Source organism: Alosa alosa, chromosome 5 (genome assembly GCF_017589495.1).
Source record: "Alosa alosa isolate M-15738 ecotype Scorff River chromosome 5, AALO_Geno_1.1, whole genome shotgun sequence".
NCBI classification, from domain to species: Eukaryota; Metazoa; Chordata; class Actinopteri; order Clupeiformes; family Clupeidae; genus Alosa; species Alosa alosa.
Genome location: NC_063193.1, coordinates 14678090 through 14699498, shown reverse-complemented (window position 1 = coordinate 14699498; position 21409 = coordinate 14678090). Strand labels below are relative to the sequence as shown.

The following is a 21409-nucleotide window of genomic DNA, read 5'->3' as shown; positions in this document are numbered from 1 at the left end:
CTGGAGCCCCGGAGTCCTGTGGAAGCTTACGGTTGGGCCTCACCCAAAATCTGCCACTTCATGGAACAGCCCATACCCCTCCCCTCCCTCGCAAGCAGCACCCCAGCATGACACAGCACACAGACAGAACCAGTACGCCATGACAACAGCAGAACCAAAACCGGTCCTCAGTCTGAGAAGGACAAAGCTCCCTCTGGTGGTAGTTTTTTTAGAATAAAGCTGTGCTCTATATTTTGTGCATGGTGCCAGGTAATCTTGAGTCACCTGTTAATAGTGTCTATCATACAGTACTATCATACTGTGGCTGTGACCTCTAAAAAGATAGACATATGTTGACAAGTCTAATTCAGCAGAACTAGGTGACTGGTCGTGGCCTGCTCCGACTGCCAACTCACTGATACAAGTCTGCCACTCTCACTTACACTAACGCTCACTCATTCACCTCTTCATTTGCCCTCTGATTTGCCTGCGGGCACATGCATCTGCATGCGGCTGGCATCATGCCCGTGCACTGCTATACAGGACAATCCGATTACGGGAGCCTGACACAGCACCGCGGTCCGGTTGTCCGGAGGAACGTGAGCCCTTTTCACATGAAGGAGAATCTGCAGACACCTTCAAAGTGGGCGGAAGGGGGGGGGCTTTTGTATGCAGAGTTGCTTGTATGGCTTTACCCATGTCAGCACAAGTCAGGTCCTCTGCGGGCCATAAATTGCCGCAAAAGAGTGGGGTGACCTATAGGGTCTCACAGCATTGGCTGAGCCCCTAGCTAGATTTACTGGAAAAGCAATTGCAGTGAACATAAGATTTACTCCTTGCCTGCATGCCTGCAGCACAAGATCTTGGAGTGTTACATAATGCACAAAACAGCTGAGACTGTGACTGCTGAACTGGGGTATGCACTTTGTCTTAAAACAGACCTTCACACACAATTTATGGCCAGTGACAAAGTCGTTATCACTGAAGGAGAGGTATTATTTGCTGTATTTTGGTACACTATGTCATTTGTTACAACTATGAAATTTGAGAGGACTAACATGGCTTGTTTAATACACACACCAAGACACTTCTGCCAAAGGATTTTATTTTGGCTGTGTTCCAGTACATGGCTAAGATTTGGACTCACAGCAAGGCTTAACTGAACAGATTAAAGAGCATTGTAAAATCAAACAGCTTAGTCATTCAACATTAGTCAATAAATAGTAGATAGACCTATCCCCTAGATTCACACGATAACCAATAAAGGGTTCACAACTAGAGTATGATAAAGGATGCTGATTTTCTATAAAATGCTGATATAATCCCCATGAACGCCCAGGCATTATTTCATCATTTCTGCCCGGATGTGTCATGGGCCATGGGCTATAATTCAACAAAACACAGAAGAGGGGAGGTGCCTGCTTGATAACTCCAGCTCATGAAGGCTGCGCTGATGGTGATCCTGTTTTTGCGCACAACAGTTGCTTTGACAGTGATTTTGTTTTTGTTGCTTTGATTCTTTGATTGGCCAGGCTTCTGGCAGAGCATGTAGCCTAGTACCGTGAGGGAGGACCGTCTCATATCCTGGGTAGGCCTAGGTGTGTTTGTGGCCACGGCCAGCCGCCAGCCAACTGTGCATTGTGTATCCTGCATCATGTTGTGCAATGTTAAATAGGCGTGGTGTTTGACTGGCCATGGTGGGAAATCCCTACAGCACAAGGAATTTACCACCTCTCCTGTGTAGGTTTATGTCTGAAAATAGGCCTAGGCCGATGAACAATTATGCAAGATGTGAGCAGAGATTCGTTGTTCCTCTAATGAGCAGTATAGCCTACCAGATTTCATGTGTTCCAGGATCATTTTGTCTTGTTTCTTGTGTTAAGCTCACAGATCAGCTCAAACTACCACAACACAATTATCAAGGCAGACCTTATGGGGTGCTGAGTGGGCCCACACACAGCCTTCCTGATGGGTAACAAAGGCTACATTCATATGTCATGTTACATATCTGAGTAGACCTATGTTCTTTATGACAGGGTTTTTCAACCTTTTTTGTGCCACGGCACACTTTTGACACTTAAAATGTCCCACGGCACACTAACAATACTGTATGAAGAAAAAATAAACATACCATAGCCTACAATTTCAAATAATACACAGATATGGCCTTATTATGGCTTCTATGCAAGACCTGCTCAATAAAACAAGCACCCTCTGTTTCATTTGTAGGTGACTATATCTAATTTAATTGTTGTTATGAACTGGATATGTGATGATTCTGTGAATACTGGATATGGGGCCCCCGTTGTACAATGCCTGCATACCACAAATAGTGCAATCAAACAATCAATGAGAGCATGTGGATATTAATTCTTTGAAGCAACAGTTGCTTTTCTGGACCAGTGAGTGACATTTGGGTAATTTTCTGCGGCACACCTGATGATCTCTCACGGCACACTAGTGTGCCTCGGCACAGTGGTTGAAAAACACTGCTTTATGAGACACATATAGCCTAGGTAGGCCTACAATCAAAATCTAATCTGAAATCCAGTAGGCCTAGTTTCGGCTCTAACCGCCTCTCCTAAAATCTCTAGATCCAGTCACTAGGAAAATCCAGTAGGCTAACCGGAATTGATTAGCCTATTCTCCGGATATTTGCTTTTTTTTTTAATGTAATTTTTCAATGAAATCTTGGTGGCAATTGTGTTAAAAATGGGAAGCATATCATCCTGCTAAAGTGAATAAAGACCCTGAGGTGTTCAGATCCATGGATGGAGTTATACCAGGGGTGTCAAACATAAGGCCCGGGGGCCAGATCAGGCCCGCCAGCAAGATTCAGGTGGCCCCCAGAGAAAAAAAAAAGATATTCACATCCAGTTGCGTAATAAGCAATATATGATATGATAAATTAACCATCCTCAAGAAGGAAGTAGCTGAAAAAACTGACATGGAAGTAGGGTATTTTAAGAGGAAAACAGTGGTATATGACAGCAGTACATGACTTGTACTAGTTTGCTCATAAGTGGGTATAGTAAAGAAGTATATCATCTATCAACACTCTTATACCCATGCAGAAGAATGATCATGACCACGACAATGACGGCCCCCGTGAGGTCTCATTCCAACAAGTCCGGCCCACTGATATGAGTTTGACAACCCTGAGTGAGAGGCCTAATGAAGAGTTTTGCTGTCATCTAGTGTCCGATTTTAGACACAAATAACGGAACACAATTTATTAGGTAGATTGACTAGAACTCGTCTCATGGTTCTGACTCTTAGTTCGGAAAGAAACCATTTGCATTATATTCTAATTTTAATTTTGTAATTCGTGGCTATTTTGTTCATTCCATTTTAGTCTACTTGTTAGCCTCTGTAGTTGATGGAACATACTCCCATGCGAGTAGGTGGGGCATGGTATGGACCAGTAGAGTAGTGGGCCGTCGAACGTGACGAGGATGTCAGTCAGTAAACTACAGCAGCTAGCTAGCCAGCTAGCATCTGCCTGAGTGTATGCTTCAGGGAATTCTGTAAAATATAGCCAACTTCGTTCGTTTTTGTGAACCCAACATTGGACTCTTTGTTGTGTGACAGACAGACAAGACAAAATGACAGAACTACGGCATCGCGGCACCACGGAGAACGAGTTACAGCATCAACAATCAGAGGACAAGGTAACAGTTAACACGATAGCCAGCTAGCTTACCTTGAATTTACTGTGTATGCCATAAGTCGAGTTAGCAGCTAGCTAATGTTAGCCAATGGATGTAAAATTAGTCATTAATTCGGGTTATTTTAAGCCCACGTCTGGACACAGTGGACAGCTCATACAATCGCTTTTTAGGTAAAATTGAAGGCATTGGAGTAATTGTTTACGTACACGACTTGTATTGTTTGAGCTAGTGGTCTACATACACTTTTGACTTTAGGGAACCTGTCCGCAGTCTTATAACGTTAAGTAGTCTTGGTGGGAGTGTTCTTATCGCGTTTGCAAGCAGGGTTGCTTTGCTAGCAATTAAATCATGCCTATGTAGCAATGGCTAGATTCAATTAAATGGATCGTGGACGTTTCCTGAGGAGCGACAGGCTTCTGTGCTTATCCAATATGAACCACTGGCCGTGAATTTTAAGTGGCTAACGTTAGTAAACTTATTAACGTTGGCGAATTACAATTTGTAAGCTGTCCCCACGGACGAACAGTCCGCAAAGTTGTCAACATACTCTCCTGTAGGCGAACCGGGTAGACCGCTCGAGGTGACTTGCTGCTATATTTAAAGTAGTTAACTATTATATGTGTCGTGTTCTGAAACCACGAAAATATATGTCTTAATTGGTTCAACCTGGTTGTATCACCAAAGATTTCAAGATGAAGGTTACTACTCTAAATATGAGAAGGGGCGTGTTTCTTGTGGTAAGTGACTTCACTAGTGAAGGCTGAGATGACATCCACTGTCGACCCAATGTTTATTCAGAGAATTTTTAAATAGTCTCTTGTTTACCTTAGCCACCACTTTACATCTGAAACTCTGAACCCACCTACCAATGTACTTACTGGTTTAACCAGTAGATATGTAACTAATCAGGCTGTCACTGATGTAGTATGTTATTGCATGAAGTAGTACTTCGAAGGCTGGACTGTCCAAAGATTGTCCTAGTCCACACATTTTTGAAAGTTGTGGGCAACAAGAGTAGCCTACAGATTTTGACATTCAAGTAAGCTCACTATCTTATTATTACAGTATTCTATCTTGAAGAGATTTTGAAGTTGACAGAATATGTTGTTTGTGGCATCTTGTACCGTGTTGGTTTTGAGTTTGTGGCAACTTTGAGTGAACACTTTCACCCCAGAAAGAAAGAGCTCTTTATGGGTGAGGAAAATGTTCAGCCAAATTAGTGCATCTGTCACACAGGGTTCTGTTTGGAGTTAATTCTGTTAGCAGCCTATGAAGAGCCATGCCTCTTGGGTGTACTAAAGCAGTTTTGCTTATCACTGAACTCACTGCCTAGTTGGGCTCTCAACGGGGCCCTCTGTTGCCTGGTGCAGTTGGTATGTAAACACACGTAGTAGGCTTATTTAGGTAGAGCTTATCAGGAGTGGACGGGGGATCATCATGCACAACAGGCACGTTGATCTTTATCAGTGTTTAGATGTTTCATAGTGAATAATCTGGACTATATGGGTTGTTGTCTTGGCAGTGTAGGAGTTTAAACCAACAGGGATGCAGTCGGATGCCTAAGCCCTGTGGTCATGCATTCATCACAGTTGACACTGACATGGCTATGGCTGTGACACAGCTTCTGCCCCACCAGCTGGACACTATGTTTTTGGCTCCCAAGGGCAATGAAGGACTGTGGGGCTAAAACAGTCAGAAGCTGATAATTTTCCAGGTGCTACACTGTCCAAAGTTCAGTCTTTGATTTCTTTTGAGAAGTGAGGAGATAGACAGCTGGTCTTCCCCTATCGAGGTATGTTGCTGGAACAGGGTAGGAGATTTTTAGAAAACTTCAGCATCAACATCAGATAGTGCAGAGACAGCCTAGCCTAGAAATGTGTGTCAAATGAGTTTAAATACACTATCTACTCCACCATCAGTTGTGCAGTTTAAGCAGTCAGGTCTGATCCATGTCCAATTTGACTCAGAAAATAGGGCATGTCTTGCAACATCAAGCACTTGAGGATTCCTACACATGAACGATGCCTTCAGTGGAAAATGTGTGTGTCTTACATATCAAAGTTGATTTGATGTTTTCCAGTACCTGTCAAAGCAACAGATGGACAGTCACCAGTATCCCTCAATGACTCATGCTTAAGGGCACAATAGACGGACAAGGAAACAGACATGACATCCCTCGTCCAAACTGATCAGTGGGAGGACAATGCTAGGCCTCACATTGTTTCTCACACACGACGCTTGCCTTGCCTTGCCACGCGCTGCGCATGTGTGCACAGACTGACTATTCCCAATGACAGGAAGCCCATAAGGATCCCCTCAGTTCCTGGAGTGCTATTTGTGGTTTGAGGAGAGCGGAGTGAGTATGGGGGAGGTCTATTTTTAACTTGGGCATCCTGAGTGACAGGATGTGGTCTCCATGGCAACCACTGAGCCTGGAGGTCCCATCAGTCTGATTGAGTGTGTGTGTGGGTGTTTATGTGTTTATATAGCACTATTGGAGGGGGGAGAGAGAGAGAATTTAAAATCTGGGCTGTGCTTGAGAGGGTATAATTTGTAATAGGGGGGCAAAATCCAAGACAGATCTTACAGGAGTGAAAAATAGACAGCAAGGCAGAAGAAGCATGACTGAGATGAAAGCGAGAGGAGATGTGGAAGACGAAGAGAGAAAAGGAGAAATTAAATGAGGGATGTAGCAGCTGCACATGACTGCTTTTCTCTCTGATGACACAGTTAGGCGGTTGCCATGGAGACAGAGACAGAGACAGGGTCATCTGGATTCATGCCATCAGTCTCTGTGGAGCAGACCATTTTAAATGGACCCCAGCACCATCAACACATTTAAAATAAAGCACCATCAGATCCAGGGGACTGAGGCGGGAAATGTAAATGTAAATAATATTTTAACTTTACCATTTTGCTGGGGTGATGGTATCAGAGGGAGCTTGAAAATTCCCCACCTCTAAAGTGGGGAATGACAGCAAAAAAGTTAATGAATGCAATATGTTTTAGTAATTACAATCAGCATCATTTTTTGCAAGGTCGTTTCCTCCTTCCCACTCTATTTTTAGGCCTCCTCTCAGATTGAATCAAGCGACCAGTCGATCCCTAATCTCACGCATATATTAAGCACTGCATTAATGCTCATGTGCGGTTTCCTCAGGTGTAAACCTTTCATCTAATAGCACATCTCTACTAATTGCTTTTCATTTCAGCCTCAGTTGGTGAGGCTGTGCATTTATTAGTTTCAGAGCCTGATAGATTTGTTGGACAGTTGAGATGCAACTCAACTTGAGTGGCTTATGTATTTGTAGAGGTGTCTAAGTGACACTCTTATTTGTCAGTCATTATGAGTGTATATTTCCCAAACTCTCCAGTACTGTGACAATAGCACTAAATGATTTGGTTGGCATGTCTTCTCTCTGTGCAGGGCTCAGACACAGAAGGACGGGCTGATGGTGCGTCAGACTCTGAGACCAAAGCCGATGCGGGCATGCCTGAGGTCCCCGCTCCTGCTGACGACACACCGGAGGTCCTCAACAAGGCCCTGTCAGGACTGTCGTCAAGGTGATGCCTTACATTACATTTACATTTATTAATTTATCCAAAGTGACTTACATATCAATTGTATTACGAGGGCCATTGTCACTGGAGCAACTCAGGGTTAAGTGCCTTGCTCAAGGGCACAATAGTGGAGGGCAGGAGCTGAACCCACAACTTTTCAGCCTGCTGCATGCTAGCCCAGCTCCTTAGCCACTATGCTATCACCGCCCCACCAATGCAAATACGTGGCACCTCCGAGTGGTGTGTCACTGCTCATGAAGAGTGTGTGTGTGTGTGTGTGTGTGTGTGTGTTCCCTCAAGTGAATTGGGTGTGAAATTACATGCTATGTCCTCTATGAAATGTTGCTGTTATTTATATGAAATATGGCAGACTTGGTGTGTTGTGTGATATGTATCTATCAGGCCTGACTCTGCTTTAAACTGACCTGCTGTTTTTCTGCTGCTGGGGTGTTGATTATCTGCTCATTATGTTGAAATACTGCTCATCGTACTGAGCCTGAGTGCACACACACACACACACACACACACACCTCACCCGACGGCAGCGCTTGATAAATGGAGCCATCTCTCATTGAGCTGTCTCTTCTCTTCCCTTCTATCGCTCTCCGTTTCTTATTCCCTCCATCTTATCTGTTAGTCTCCACCTCTGCCTGTGCTCTGTCCACCCCTTGAAGTCTCTATTTCTCCCTTCTCTCCTATTTGTATGCCACTCTGTCCTCTCGCTCGATGTCCGCCTCCCTCTCCTTTTCTCCGCTGCTGTTATTTTGTGCCTTTCTTTCACTCCTTCTCTGTAAGGGGTGATGATACATGGCGGAGCAACTTTTTGAGCAGTGTTACTTGACAGTTGTGTGACCGGTTCTTGTTTATGTTTGGGTGATTGTAACAAATTACCCACTGATTAAAGATCTCCAGAAAAAAAAAAAGTGTCTAAACATCACTCAGTAACGTTGCCTGACAATATTGCTCAAATGCTGTTTAAAAGACTCATCTGTTTAACTTGTATCTAACTGATTAATTCTTACAGAGTAGTGATTTGTAAGTGTATGGCTATTATTATTACTGTTTAATGTCATTTAGCCTATTACTCCTTTATTTAGGCTAATAATGTTAATGTAATGTTTATTGGTGTCACTTTGGACAAAAGTATCTGATAAGAACTATAAACATAAACCTAAACAAACAGTTGATCTGTTTGGCCCAACTCCCTCCTCTGTGTTTTTCTCTCTGTGTGTCCTTAGATGGAGGAACTGGTGGGTGCGGGGCATCCTGACTCTGGCTATGATATCCTTTTTCTTCTTCATCATCTACCTGGGCCCCATGGTGCTGATGATGATTGTGAGTGACCGCAGGCGCCCTGCACTCTCTCACACACAGGGAGGGAGGGTCATTAACCATGGCAGCATGGCCTTTGGCTGCTCCATGAAAAACAACCTAATTATCAGCCCACGCCTGATTAGTAGTCATGTGTAATTATTCTGTGCTGTAAGGGTGATGCATATTGGCAACAAAGAGTAGTGAATGGTTTCTGTAGTGCAAGGAATGATGAAAGCTGTGGATGCTGAGTATTTATTGTGGCTACTGAATACCATGACATTATAGTGACTATTTTTGTTGGTGTTAAAAATGCATTGTGAGCATTTGACATAGTCACAGTTCAGGTTTACTCGGGTTCCTACAAGATCAGGGGTACAGTTAGGCACGCATCGATGACTCACTGTCAGCTCTGCAATGTCAGACTAATCAATTAGAGCAGAATGAAAAAAAAACATTCACCCACACATATTAACAGACATTCTCTCTCTCTCTCTCTCTCTCTCTCTCTCTCTCTCTCTCACTCTCTCACAGTCTCCCTCTCATGTTTTCCCTCCCCCCTGGTGTGTAAAAGGCTGTGCCAGTGTGAAGATGGCGGTGTGATTGAGCTGCTCACTGGGCCATGACTAGAGGCCGCAAGAGAAGGAATCTGTTCTCTGTGTCACATGATGCTCTTTGCAGTCCAGTCAAACTGACCCCCTCAGTCACCATTAGACCAGCCTGAAATGGAACCTCTACCTCCGAGTTGTCTGTCTGTCTGTCTTAATTTATCCTATGTAGTGCTTAAGAAAAAAGCTATGGATTGATAATTAATTACTCTCCTTCAGTTAGTTACAGCCCTATAAATCTTTTGAAATTGAAACATCTGGATATTTGCACATGTTGCATCTTGATTGCAGCTAATTATTCAGTAAACATCTGAACATTTGGATGCATTGTTTAGGTTAGATATACAACTGCACTTCTTCTTCGTCCTCTTCTCTGTAGTGAATAGTTAAAATCACTTGGAAAACTCATTGTGTCTTTCCAGCATGGTGTGTGTGACCCACATAACACTGTGTTCCCTGTGCAGGTGCTGTGTGTCCAGATCAAATGCTTTCAGGAGATCATCACCATCGGCTACAGCGTGTACCACTCCTACCACCTGCCTTGGTTCAGGACGCTCAGCTGGTGAGGCCTCACCTTCTGTCGTCTCTTCACACCCAGCATCCCTCTTTCTCTCTCTCTCTCTCTCTCTCTCTCTTTTTTTTCATTCTCTCTCTCTCTCTCTCTATCTCTCTTTCTCTTTCTCTTTTTCACACACTCCCTCTCTGTCTGGGTCTCTCTCCGTCTGACCTCTGTGCCGTCCTCTCACACTGGGGTCACAAGAGGGCTGGTCTGCTGAGGCTCTGTTGGAGTGTAAAGAAATAACAGTAGCAAGGCTATGGTCACATGTTCACACTCTCCAGGCAGTTTCTGACAGGGTTGGGTTGTGGTATGAAGAACACTATAGTCAGTTTTCATATAAATGATGTAAGGGTTACACAGATAAAAATAGTGTTTTCTTCATGTTTATAATCATCATGTTTATAATTTTCCTCTTCACTCAGCTGCCTCTGTTTCCCCCAGTAAAAAGGTAATGCACATAGGATATAAATGTCCTCCAGATGTGTAGAATTGGTCTTCCCCTAGCTGTTGAGTGCTTCAACCCTTTGACAACTTAATTGAAATGTTAATTGTAGGAATTCCTTCAGAATTAGAACCATCCCTGTAGGCTACGCAGCCACTCTCTAGAAATGTCTAGCAGGTTTGAAGTTATACCTAAAGAATTGAAGTTGTTGTGTGGTGCCATACACTGTGTATATGTGCTGTGCTCACACACACACACACATGACGTGTGAGCACACAAAGTGACCGAACATGTTGTTGAACAGCCACCTGTGATCTTAGTGGCCCATTCGAACGGGCGGCTGCTGACGTCTGACTCCCACCCCCCCTGACAGGTACTTCCTGTTGTGCGTGAACTACTTCTTCTACGGTGAGACGGTGACGGACTACTTCTTCACACTGGTGCAGCGCGAGATGCCGCTGCGCATCCTCAGCAAGTATCACCGCTTCATCTCCTTCGCCCTCTACCTCACTGGTGAGCCCTGCCAGTGGACTATTCACAAGCACACCACACGTGATGCACTAATACATACACACACACACACACACACACACACGCACACACAAGCACACATGCACACATGCACACACACACACACACACACACACACACACATGCACACATCCATGGTATTCATGGTAAACTCCATGGTTATTTATAGCACCTATCTACAGAGATTCTGCCAGAAAACTGACACTCAGTGGCAAAATCAGAACTCAGACCTTATTTGGCTAAAAGCATAGCATTTTGCTCAGTATTCAAGGATGTGATTAGTGCATCAATTCTGTTTTCCCTAATGGAATGACAAAGCTATGTCTTAAGAGACTAAGCTTTTAGAAACAGCTTAAATAGCGTAAGTTCAGTGTAGCCGTTCTAGAGTGTGTTAAGAGTGTTTGATGTTATCTTTTGTGTGCTGAGGCAGTGTATGGAGGGGGGTGGAGCAGGATGCGGTCAGCTGCTCTGCTCTGCTGAGCGGTGTGTGTGTGTGTGTGTGTGTGTGTGTGTGTGTGTGTTTGAGCACGGGTACACGACTCTGTCTGAAACCTCAGGAGGCTGCGTCTCAAACCCGCCCTTCTCTCGGTTTCCTCCCTTCTGCAGATTTCCTGCTGTCTCAGATCCTGCTGTCTCAGGCCTCGTGCTCCCCTCACCTGTCTCCCCTTTCTGTCAGCCTGTCTCACTCCTCTCCAGTCCCTCACTCATGTCTCACTTCACTCACTCCATTTTGAAAGATCTAGGTGTCAGTCAGTGTGCCAGACATGTCTCTCCATTCACTCCAGCACTTACTTACGAATGGGTCATTCTGTGTCAAATCAGATAAGGTTGTTGCTGCACCGTCTCAGATTTTGTTCAAACCTTGTCTATATCAAGAATGGGTTCCAAAACCAAGGCCTATAAAATATTTCTGTTCAAATCCTATGTCTTCATATAATTTTCAGTCCCTGAAACTACCTGTTTTACAGCCTGAAAACCACATGGTCTGGTAAGCCTCCATAACAAGGCATTTCTGAGAGTGTAAAAATGATACAACATCAAGGGTGAAAACATTGGAGTTTAACAAAAATAGGTCTTAGTTTTAGGACCTAAATATTAGGTAGGCAAACTTTGAGTAAAATCTGAGGCGGTGTAGCAACCATTTTCCTGGATTTTGTCTGATTTGACACGGAATTACTCTAATACAAATAGAAAACCTAAATTAGTTAGTTATCTAACTCCTTTTTTACATCCATTCCCTGTAATTCCGACAGACATCTAGATGTGCTATGATCTCAAATCTGAACGCATAATGACTGAGTGATCCTAGCTAGTCTAAGATGTCAAATTTGGGCTCTGTTTGGAGTTCTTTTGTCTCTGCCTCATCCTGCTAATGTCCCAGTCTATAGTTCCCTCCTGCAGCTCTCTGTAATGTGCAGTGAAGGCTGCTCTAAGCCAGCCAATTGCTGCTGTTACGGTAATGATGCTGTCAGGACATACAGGCAGTTTGTTCTTCTAAAAGAGCCGCGCTGATTAATTTCCTGTCTCAGCTTTCTCTGCCCATTGCTGGTGTTATTGCGCTTGTGTAATTGAGTGGAGAGAAGTTTTTTTTATGGTTCTTTCCGTATAGAGGTGTGTGTGTGTGTGTGTGTGTGTGTGTGTGTGCATGTGCGTGCGTGCGTGTGCATATAAAGTGGTGATATCAAGGATAAACACAAGGCTTGGTTTTTCTGTCATCTGGACCGGATGGTTGGAGAGATGTCATCTGGATGAGGAAAGGATTCTTGGCTTTTATAAGCTGCTTTGTCTTGGGATTTGTATCTACTGCCACACAGTGATCTGTCCTTTAGCGAGACGGTGGGGGAGATTTTTTTCTCCCTTAATGCAGAACGGCCACAGCTGGTTCATTTGTCTTGCTAAAAGCTCTGCTTACATTCTCTGAGGTGTAGAGATCCTATGTCTGAACAAGAGTCATTTTATTCTGCATTTGTTGATAAATGATACTGGAATGCTGGTACGATAATACATATGGAGCAGATTACACTATTAATATAATACATATGGAATACAATACATATGGAGCAGATTACACTATTAATATAATACACGTGGAGCAGATTACACTATTAATATAATACATGTGGAGCAGATTACACTGGAGCAGATTACACTATTAATATAATACATGTGGAGCAGATTACACTATTAATATAATACATGTGGAGCAGATTACACTATTAACTGATTGATGGCTGTAGTGTTGATGCACAGTGAACACTGGTTTAGAAATGAGTGCTACAGGGATGAGTCAGTAGTTCATACTGGGAAGTATGACACCGGTGTTACATCTATGACCTTTTACACACTTAGACATTCCTGCTGAGCGACACTGTTTTCTTGTAGCTTAGCTACAGTAACTTTGTAACCTTCATATAAAGTTGTTTGGACGTGCTGTGCCAGATTTGATAAACAAAGCCAATCTAGGATAAGACTGTCAGTTTAAGTGATCCAGTTCTCCTAAACCAAGTGCATCTTTCCCCATCTCTATTCCAGGCTTTTGCATGTTTGTGCTGAGCCTGGTGAAGAAGCACTACCGCCTGCAGTTCTACATGGTGAGTGGTGGATGCTGCTGCGTTATTGATGGTGCTCATAATAGCACACACACACTCTCTCTCACACACACACACACACACACACACACAGGGCTTGGCTCTGGCCCAGGAGCTGCAGGCCCGCCATCATGCAGTGAAGGCCCTGTAAACCAGGACAGGAGCATACTGAGATAAAAAACACAAACATACGCACTGACTTTGACCTTCCGTCTTGCATGCACAGCCCACACGTAAGTTGTACAAGTGCAGGTTTCTCGATCAATTTCACAGACCCTTTAATACCTGAACTTGTGCTTTTAATTGCACACACACGCTACATGTCACAGTAAACTTTTCAAATGTATATATAGCAGGTACTAGAGCCCACTTATTCACATGATTGCCCCTTATTTTGCATTGTTTCACATTGACTATATGCCCTTGTCACTGTGTCCCAATTCTTTGGTATGTGATTCACCTTTCTCTTGAGGAAGGAAAAGATTTTGACACCATTGTTAACACTCTGCCTCTTCCTCCCTCCTCTCTTCCTCTCTCCCGCCTCCCCTTCTTCCATTTTTAACCGCCAGTTTGGCTGGACTCACGTGACCCTGCTGATTGTGGTTACCCAGTCTCACCTCATCATTCATAACCTCTTCGAGGGAATGATCTGGTAAAGTCCTCATTTCACCCTCTAACGCACACCTGCATAGATAGTCGTATTGGTTATAATGGATAAATGTGCTCCTGGTGTATATGTTATATGAAAACAAATCACATCACTCGGTCAGATCGATTGTATGATCTCTCCATTTGAATGGTTGACCAGGCTAGTAGAGTTATCAGAGTAGCAATTTGCTCTTTTGTGGTGTTCTGCTCTGGTGATTCCTGTTGTAACTCCTCTCTTGTCCTCTTCCTTCCAGGTTTATTGTGCCAATCTCCTGCGTCATCTGTAACGACATCATGGCCTACATGTTTGGCTTCTTCTTCGGACGCACACCGCTTATCAAGGTAGAGGAATGATCTGGGCTCTGTGCATGGCTCACACAAACCTGATTAATGTCTGACTATTGTCAGTCCTGATGTCTGGTAAAGATGTGCGCTTTTATCTGTACCCTCCACTGGCTTATCAGGGCTTATTGTTGACTCACTCTCCTTGTTTCTCTCTCTCTCTTTCTTTCCTAGCTGTCTCCCAAGAAGACGTGGGAGGGTTTCATTGGAGGCTTCTTTGCCACTGTTGTGTTTGGGATTCTGGTAAGCAGCAAAGGCCTCAGAGACGATAGTACGTCAGACTGCGAGAGACACTGCCCTCCACTCCCACACAGTGCCGTTCACTATATACCGTTTTTCACCAGAAAAAGCTCCACTACACAACGGTGAAGAACAACAGAGGGCTAGTTAGACCACACACAGAGTAGAATAGGGAATATTTACATAGAGTAATGAAAACATTTCAGTCAATTTGCAGGAACAAGTAGCAAGTCATGTCGGGTTTCCCTTGCTAACTAAAATGTAAATTATTTGGATGTGTTATTACATTCTAGCTGAATGTGCCTGATAAACAAAGTCTAATTGTTCTCTATAGATTTTGTGAGAGTGCCTGGAATCGATATAAAACAAATTAAGAAGTAATTTGTTCTTGTTTCTTAAAAGCAAGTAAGAAGAAGAAGAAAAATGATATATTTTCTATGTTGTGTCTCCTCTTGCCTTTGGCTTTCCTATGTGATAGCGGATTACAGTTACTTTGTCTCCTATTGCCTCTAGCTTTCCTATGTGATGGCGGGTTGTAGTTACTTTGTGTGTCCGGTGGAGTTCAACAATGACACCAACAGCTTCACAGTGGACTGCATTCCCTCTGAGCTGTTCCAGCTGCAGGACTACACCCTCCCCACTGTCCTGGAGTCCATCACTGGCTGGGTACGGAGTCCTGATACAGCCCCCATACACCATACTTATGCTACATACATGATCTAAGTAGTATACCGGTATTTTCACTGGTTTGCAGTCCTGTTGATTTAGTTTGTTGTCACAGCACGAAAAAACTTTTTCTTATTTTTCTCAGTGAGATATCTACTAGTTATTATTTACTTCCTGAGGTGATATTTTGCCAGAAAGATCTAAAACCATACTTATACATTTTGAATGAATCCTTTCACCTGTCAATATTTTCAAACCACATATCTCCCTTATAATCATCTTCTTGTCTCCAAGGACGTAAGAGTTTGACGAGATGTTCTAAAGTCCTGTTTGTGTGATGAACTAACGAGCCTCGTTTCTCTCTCCACAGTCCACTGTGCGTATGTACCCGTTCCAGATCCACACCATCGCCCTGTCCAGCTTCGCCTCCATCATGGGACCCTTCGGAGGCTTCTTTGCCAGCGGCTTCAAAAGGGCCTTCAAGATCAAGGTGGGTGATCTCTCCTTCATCTCCAGGAAGTCCTTGGGCCACCCTGTAGAAGTCGAGCACTTACAAGTGACTTTATTTTTCCGCTCCAGTCCCAGTTCACTGCCACAGCATACCTCTTAATCCAATCTAGGTACTCTTAAGAGATCTACTCCCTACTACTTAGTCCTAACCCTAAAACGCATGGCCCCAGTGGACAGATGTTCCCCTTTGATTCGATAAGTTGAGTCAGGTGTAGTGTAGTGTAACCTGATTACTGTTGGCCTGGAAGTCAACTCTGCTGCTCTGTGGATTTCCAGTTGGAGGATTGGGCACACCGGTGTTGCCTGTGCTCTTTCCCAGAACTCCTCTGTAGGGAGTAGGGACTGTCCCAGTTAGCTCTCGCACTGAGCCCTATGTATGTGTGACTGTATGTCTGTGTGTATGTGTGTGTGTCTGCCTGTCTGTCTGTCTGAGTCTGTGTGTCTGTGTCTGTGTCTGCGTCTGTGTGTCTGCTTGTCTGAGTGTCTGTGTCTGTCTGTCTGAGGCTGTGTGTGTGTCTGTCTGTCTGTCTGTCTGAGTGTGTGTGTGTGTGTGTCTGCCTGCGCACTCCTATCCCAGTAACCAACTTCAGCGATTCCCGCCTGTCCCACCCTCTCTGCTTTCCTGCAGGACTTTGCCAACACGATCCCAGGCCACGGTGGCATCATGGACCGCTTCGACTGCCAGTACCTCATGGCCACGTTCGTCAACGTCTACATCGCCAGCTTTATCAGGTACCACTGGTGTCACTGATGCTCATGATGGGCTTATAATGACATGTCAGTTAGGGGATTATCAGGTGAATGAATGAATCAGGTCAATGAATGAATTATGTGAATTAATGAATGAATGAGTGAATGATCAGGTGAATGAATGAATGGATAAATAAATAAATGAATGAATGTGTGAATCAGGTGAGTGAATGAATCAGATGAGTGAATAGAAGAGGTAAGTGGATGGATCCTGACCGCATCTCTCCCTTTGGTTCCGTCTCTCTCCCCCCAGGGGACCCAATCCCACCAAAGTGATCCAGCAGCTGCTGGCCCTGCGCCTGGACCAGCAGCTCTACATCTTCAACTCGCTCAAGACCCACCTCACAGAGAAGGGCCTGCTGCCTGCCGGGGAGGAGGTGGCCTAGGAGGCCCAGGAGGTGCCCTCTCGCCTCAGGGTGGATGGGGGAGGAGGGCGGAGGAGATCATGAACACAAACGAAGAGAGAGGCAGACAAGTCTGACCAACACCCCCTAAAACCAACCCTTAACTAAAGCCTTTGGGTCATTCCATTTAGTGTGTGTGTCTGTGTGTGTGTCTGTGTGTGTGTGTGTGTGTGTGTGTGTGTGTGTGTGTATGTGTGTATGTGTGTGTCTGTGTGTATGTGTGTGGCTGGCTGGCTGTCAGGAGACCCATGTGGTCACGCCTCCGTCTCTGAATGTGTTGTCTGAATGTCTATGTTGTTTGTCAGTGTTTCTTTGGTTATTTGTCAGTGTTTCTTTGGCTTGTCACTGTATATTTTTGTGTTGATGTTTCTTCCATATGTCAGGTAGAGCACAGTATATAACTACAGTGCAAAGTGCACAAAACACGCGCGCTCCTGAAGTCAGCTATACATTTCCACACGTATACAGTTACAGAACAATATAATATACTCCTCCTATGTGTGAAATATTTTATGGTACATTGCTTTTATTTTTTACCTTTGTTTTAATGCACTGCTCCACAAGCCCACACCTTCACTGTCTTTGTTCAAATTTTATTTGCTTTGTGCTCCATTTTTTTGTTGTTGATGTCAAATTTTTTGTTGTTGATGTATTAGTTTGGTCAGGGATTTTAGAATCCAGTATTTTCTGTCCGTTTGGTGAGCTAACTGTCAAACCTCTTGACCTCTGTGACTCCCTGTTACTCTCTTTCTGTCTTGTCTTTCACACAGTGCTAAGAGGTCCTAGTCATGTCTGTAGAAGAGCATCACGTAGCTTCTAGTGAGAGGTTGCGTTCATTCGGTTCATTCGGTCCATTCGGTCCATTCGAGGTTGCGTTCCTTCAGGCTGTAGCAGATTCACTAAGCTTTGGAGTCATGGTGGATGAGCATAGATTGGTTAATGTTATTAAGTAGCATAATGGAAGTGTTGTGCCATGCTGTGCTGATGGACAGTGCTTCTTTCTGGAGCACTGATGCAGTGTTAGACCATTGAGCGAACACCAACTGACATGAACAACACATAACTTGATGGAAATCTCGTCCTGACATGGGGGTTTTCTCATCTGTCTCCCTTCCTTCCTCCCTCCCTCCAGTCGTAGCCCCACCTTCTAATTAATTTTGTGAAGGAACGATAGCAGGATGGTCTCTCCCATTCCTCCATCCTCCTATTGTTCCTTCACAAAATTAATTAGAAGGAGGGGCTAAGACTGGAGGGAGGGAGGGAGGATAGACAAAAAGACAGATGAGAAAACCCTATCGTTATGTTTTATGGAGGTGTCTTGCGTAGCATGTATCAGGGATGTAGCGGTGGAAAAACATCCACGTCTGTTGCTGCGGTGTTACAGATTTGCAGATGACTCTGTGCTGACCAGATTCAGGGATGCTCTCAGTCGTGAGATGGAACTTGAATGTAAAGAGGGAGATGACGTTTGCGGCCCTGGCCCTGTACTCAGACTCAGGGGTCATGACCCCGAGTTATATCTAGTGTTGTATCTGCAGTTAAGCTTCCCTTGTATCAGATGCTTGTAAGTGTTAGCGAACTTGCCTGTCATTTCATTCATATTTATTACGAGTGAAGATCTATTTCTACTGATCCATTCAGAAAGAATAGTGTATGTCATTAAAATGTCTTGTTTACATTAGATATTTTTAGTTCATGGGTCGATTTATTTTTTATTTTTATTTTTTAAATTAGGATAGCTAACAGACAGTTACTACAGACTACCTAATATATATACTTATTTATATATGTGATGGGTGAAACCAAGAGACATGTATATGGCGTTGAAAATTGCTTCAGCCTCTCTGTAGCTGTATAGCATGTGCTATAAATGTGTTAGCTGAGCTGAATAAGATTATGTCGCCATCATATGTTCTGTACATTTCTGAAGGGACCATTCTCCAAACTATCCAGAGGCCCTGTGAATCCAGCCCATGGAAATCGGATGGCTTGAATGCGATTCAGAAGCCCCCAGGTTCACACGCTGTCTTAATGACCCACTGTGATCCTATGCCATGTTAAAGGGATGATTGTCTCAGCGTGAACCAAACGTGATCTTAAAAAATGATCCCCACAAATTTCACTGCCATACGATTAGTCTATTTTTACAGCTAGTATTAGGATCCACTGCCACTTAACAAAATGGAACCATCCAGCATGTATCCTCTGTGTACTAGGTCTCAAAAGCTATTTACCACTGCCCCAACTAACTTCAGTCATCAGTCATGTTTGCCAGACCAGTCTGTTGAGCAGGTGTTTTATGGGGTTTGTTGATCTGGATGAGATTTTGTGTGAGAATGCTGCATGCTCACTCATTTGCCTCAGTTGTCAGTGAAACGGAAAGAGTTGCAGTTACACATTTAAGCCAGAGCTTGTAGCTAATGCTGATGTGTAGCCAATGCTTTGACTCAAGAGAGGAGACGGTAAAAAAAAAGAAATGTGGCTTTGTCTTTTCTGTTAGTGCAACAAGGCTATTAACATCAAGAGGCAGCTTTTTGACTCAGGATTGTTCCCTGATTTAAGAGATGGGCAACGTGAGGTGTTGAAAATAGGTGTCATAGGACAGTTTCCCCAGAATCTGTATTTTGTTGTTACGAATTTGTTTAGTTATTTTTGTATAGGTATGATGACTGGGATTCATCTTTCCCTCCCAAAACAGCAAGCCATAACTTAGCAAGGGTTGGTTGTGAGACGTTTTGTATGTCCAAGAATGATTCTGCCAAATAATCCAAGTCGGGGGATATTATTTCACATGCTAAGAACACAATTAATTTGTTTATTAATTGTTCATTTTCTGCCACCTAGATTATGAAGACGTACTATGGCTAACAAAGGGTAAGCGCCTTGATCATGGCCATCTCTCTCGCAACTCATGTGCTTGGCAAGTCTAGGACGGTCATATTGCTTAGCAGGGCGGCCACAACGCTACAGGTGCGCACAGAAAAAGGCCTGGTTATTTTACTCACTGGTGTACCCCACTGCCATTCATACTGTATTTACAGAGAAAATATCAAATGTTTGTTCTTATTTCAATATTATGTTGATTATTAAGGTGTTATGTGCTCTTTTCTTTTTTGTAAACCTTTAAATGGTGTAAGGAAATCAACATGTTATTTGTGATTATATTAAATGGGTTTTTAAATATGATGGTGCAGAGATTTTTTTTCTTTTTCAGATTGTGTGGCTTATTTGTTCATTGGTAATTTTGTTGCTATTTGCATTTTGTTGGGCAAAATTGTATAGCAGAATATATAGAATATACTATAGAGAAATATTTATATGTCCTTGTATAAAGTTATTGCTTTTCTGTTTGTGGTTATACTGTATGTCTAAGTTGAGTAATTTTTTGTGTTTTTGCAACTCTGTGATTTGTGCCACCTTTGTCAAAGTGCTATTCGGTAGCAGTGTCATGGATTAATAAAATAGAACTTTTGATGTAAGTTCATGCTACTTAAAATGGCAAGTAAATACTTGAGGGTCACCGATATATAGGCAAACTTTAGTAGGAATTGATATGACACTGATGGTTTGGGAGCTGATAGCAGTGGTTTACCCATAGATCCCCACTAGGAGGCAATCTTGCATCCAGAGAGACTACTTACTACAGCATCCAGCAGCACCGCCATAGAGAGCTGACATGGTGGTTCAGTCCCTGCAGATATCTTTATGGACACGTTCCCCATCGTAGTGTTGTATGTGTTCTGAGGTACACTGTCTTCTGCTTGCTGGAAGTGTTTATACCTGAGTATTTAGCCCACAGGTATTGCTTCAGATGTTTTCAGTTAATTTGAACAAGTGAAATATTCCATCATGCGTTCTCTGCTTTGGGTTAGACTTAACATCGGTTGCCTTTGTGAGGGGGTGATCATTTCTGTTTTACACATTAAACATTATAATTATTCTCATTATTATCATTATTATTATTATTGCTGTTTATTATTATTATTATTATTATTATTATTATTATTATGCACATTGTGTAAACTGTGCTTTCCCCTGCAGTACACTTTTTTTCAGTCGTTATTTGCCATTAAAAGGAAAGCTAAATATGTTTCTATGGCCATGTCATTTTTTCTTCCTCTTTCTCTATAGACTCTATTGACTTCCTTTTTCCCCCTGTTTGACAGGGCTTCTCTTTCTAATCTTGATGAAAAAGGCCTCATGATGTTGGTTCTGTGTAAATCTGATCTTCATGTAAAGATACTGTCTGGCACATGGGGAGACAAGTCTCAAAAAGCCTGTCCCTCTGACCCTCTAAAATGTTGTATGGTCATTTGCAGTAGCGCTGGCAGGGTTGAAGGTTTTTTGCTGAGTCTTTACCCCTGTGTTGAAATTCTGTGGCTGTACAGTTTGCAGCATCTCATTTCCATGTAGAGAAATGTGAAAGGGCGCCCTGAACGTCAGTCACTTCCTCGTTTTGAAAGACCGAATTACCGGGGGGGTGTTTGATTATATCATGACACCAGTGCACTTACAGAGTTTATACATGTTTATTGCTTCATGTCTGTAATCCTTGCCTGTTAAAGAGGCACTGTGTGAACTTCAGTGTTGTGTACAGCA

The 21409-nt window shown here is 43.3% G+C and overlaps 1 protein-coding gene across 1 annotated transcript; it reads left to right on the top strand.

Annotated features, from left to right (window-relative positions):
- Positions 1–3292: 3292 nt before the first annotated feature.
- cds2 (CDP-diacylglycerol synthase (phosphatidate cytidylyltransferase) 2) lies at positions 3293–16892 on the top strand. The gene is made up of 13 exons (XM_048243758.1): positions 3293–3650; positions 7078–7214; positions 8450–8546; positions 9595–9692; positions 10505–10644; positions 13195–13253; positions 13820–13902; positions 14153–14240; positions 14415–14483; positions 14994–15146; positions 15517–15636; positions 16285–16388; positions 16660–16892. Exons 1-13 carry the CDS (start codon positions 3585–3587, stop codon positions 16790–16792), a joined length of 1347 nt encoding a protein of 448 aa, XP_048099715.1. The 5' UTR covers positions 3293–3584; the 3' UTR covers positions 16793–16892.
- Positions 16893–21409: the final 4517 nt, after the last annotated feature.

Bases quoted from the DNA above. Each gene is read 5' to 3' on its own strand.
- cds2 (XM_048243758.1), top strand. From the start codon at position 3,585: ATGACAGAACTACGGCATCGCGGCACCACGGAGAACGAGTTACAGCAT. The intron at 7,215-8,449 runs GTGATGCCTTAC...GTGTGTCCTTAG, and splicing joins CTGTCAGGACTGTCGTCAAG to ATGGAGGAACTGGTGGGTGC. The intron at 14,241-14,414 runs GTAGAGGAATGA...TTTCTTTCCTAG, and splicing joins GACGCACACCGCTTATCAAG to CTGTCTCCCAAGAAGACGTG.